This window comes from Egretta garzetta, unplaced genomic scaffold, assembly GCF_000687185.1.
Source record: "Egretta garzetta isolate BGI_Z169 unplaced genomic scaffold, ASM68718v1 scaffold1030, whole genome shotgun sequence".
Taxonomy (NCBI): domain Eukaryota; kingdom Metazoa; phylum Chordata; class Aves; order Pelecaniformes; family Ardeidae; genus Egretta; species Egretta garzetta.
Genome location: NW_009258308.1, coordinates 7,286 through 9,232, shown reverse-complemented (window position 1 = coordinate 9,232; position 1,947 = coordinate 7,286). Strand labels below are relative to the sequence as shown.

The window sequence follows — 1,947 nt, the reverse complement described above, 5'->3', positions numbered from 1 at the left end:
TCACAGGGTGCTGGAGGCCAGGTTGGTGTCTTCATGCTTGAGCTTGCCGTCCAGCGCCAGCCCCCGCTTCTCCCGGTTGTTGGCGAGGAAGGGGGTCAGGGTGTAGACTTTGCAGAACGTTGAGCTCGGGGCCACCATGTCGCTGGGGACAACAGCCGCCATCACCCTGTGGTACCCCCACAGCTCCCCCTCCATCACCCACAACCCCACAGCCCACCCTGGACATCTCCATCCCATGCCCAGCCTAGAGGACATCTCCATCCCAACGCCAGACCCAGCCTCAACATCTCCATCCCACCCTGGTGACCATCCCAACCCCAGCCCCAACATCTCCATCCCAGCCTGGTGACCATTTCCATCCCAACTCCAGACCCAACATCTCCATCCCAGCCTGGTGACCATCTCCATCCCAACTCCAGACCCAAGGCAGCAGACGTCTCTGTCCCTGCCCCCAGCCTGGAGTTCATCTCCATCCGCGGGGGGATGACACAGAGAGTGACATCCCCCAGGGCGCCATCAAAAAGAGGGTCTCCATCTCCCTGCTTCTCCCACCAGGACCTCGCTGAATGCGACGTCCCACTGCTCTGCAGGTGCTGCAGTGTGGCAGGAGCCCTCCAAGGCTCCCCCGGGGGCCCCCGGACCCCTCGCCACATCCCCGAGCAGCCAGTACTCACTCGGCGTCCTCCACGGCCACCGGACACTTGTACTGGGCGGTGTTGAAGAGGCAGATGTCGGCGTACTGGCGCACTGGGGCGAGAGATGGAGAGACGGAGGTCGGGGAGGGTCCCCACGGGGACAGGGATGGCAGCCGGGGTGGGGGGCGAAGCCTCGCTCCTCACCTGAGATCTTGATCTTCTTCACCGTCTTGTTGGTGTTGTTGGTGACGTGGACGTTGACGCTGATGGGCTCGCCGTGGTAGTAGATCTGCAGGGAGCAAGGGAGGGGGGACGGTGAGGTCCCCGTCCTCAATGGGGACGCCCTCCCGGTGTCCCCCTCCTCGGTCCTCACCCACCTCCTTGTCCAGGGACGCCTCGAGGTGCAGCGGTTTGTCCGACATGAGGAACTGCCGGGTGGTCTCTGCCATGGGCTGGGGGCCGGGTCGCTCCGGCGCGTACTGGACCTTCCGGATCACCAAGCGCACTGAGTTCCTGGGGGGGAGATGGCAAGAGGAGAACCCAGGCCTCCGGCTGCCCTCTTTCTTGGTCCATTTTGGGGTCAAATCCCTCTTTTCTTCTGGTCTGCTGGGTCAGCAGGACAGCGTGGGAGGTGCCAGCTGGATGCCCCACTCGCCTGGGCTGGAGGGGGCAGCCCCACGGCCATGCCAGGCTGCCAGGGTGGCCCCACGCAGCGCAGCGGTAGAGGTCTCCAACCCCAGCCCTAGATCATCCCTCACCCACCCCTGCCCTGGAAAGCATCTTCATCCCAGCTCCAGCCTGGGGAACACCTCTGGCCTGGAGAGTGTCTCCATCCCAGCCCCAGCTTGGAGGACATCTCCATCCCAGCCCCAGCCTGGAGAACATCTCCATCCCAGCTCCAGCCTGGAGAACATCCATCCCAGAGCTCCAGCCTGGAGGACATCTTCATCCCAACCCTATCCTGGAGGACATCTCCATCCCAGCCCCATCTCACCCGCCGTGGGCAGCAAAGCGGGGTCCCCCTTTCCCACTGCCGGGTCGCAGCCCCTGCCAGCACCCCGAGGACGCTGCTCCCACCCAGGCTCGATGGATCCTCTCCGCTCACCTCTTGTGGATTTTCTCCTCCAGGTTCTCTGCACAGAAAGCTTTGACCTCATAGTCCACGCCGCAGGCCTGGAAACCAAGAGGGGGCAGAGAAGGAGGCAGAGAAACCCCTTTGCACCCCCCCACCCCCCCAAGAGGTGACCCCACCCAATGGCCGGTCACCACCGCGGTGGCACAAGGTGGGGTGGGCCCTTACCTTCCCCGTGTC

At 64.0% G+C, this 1,947-nt stretch overlaps 1 protein-coding gene across 1 annotated transcript in view; it reads right to left on the bottom strand.

Moving 5' to 3' along the window:
* Positions 1-1,947, bottom strand: part of ARRB1 (arrestin beta 1) — a gene marked incomplete at its 5' end in the record, with an annotated part of 2,769 nt that continues 822 nt past the window's right edge. Inside the window, 5 exons of the mRNA XM_035894565.1 lie at positions 1-142; positions 675-747; positions 840-924; positions 1,013-1,148; positions 1,741-1,808. Coding sequence (XP_035750458.1) covers positions 1-142; positions 675-747; positions 840-924; positions 1,013-1,148; positions 1,741-1,808 — 504 coding nt within the window. The remainder of the gene's footprint in view (positions 143-674; positions 748-839; positions 925-1,012; positions 1,149-1,740; positions 1,809-1,947) is intronic.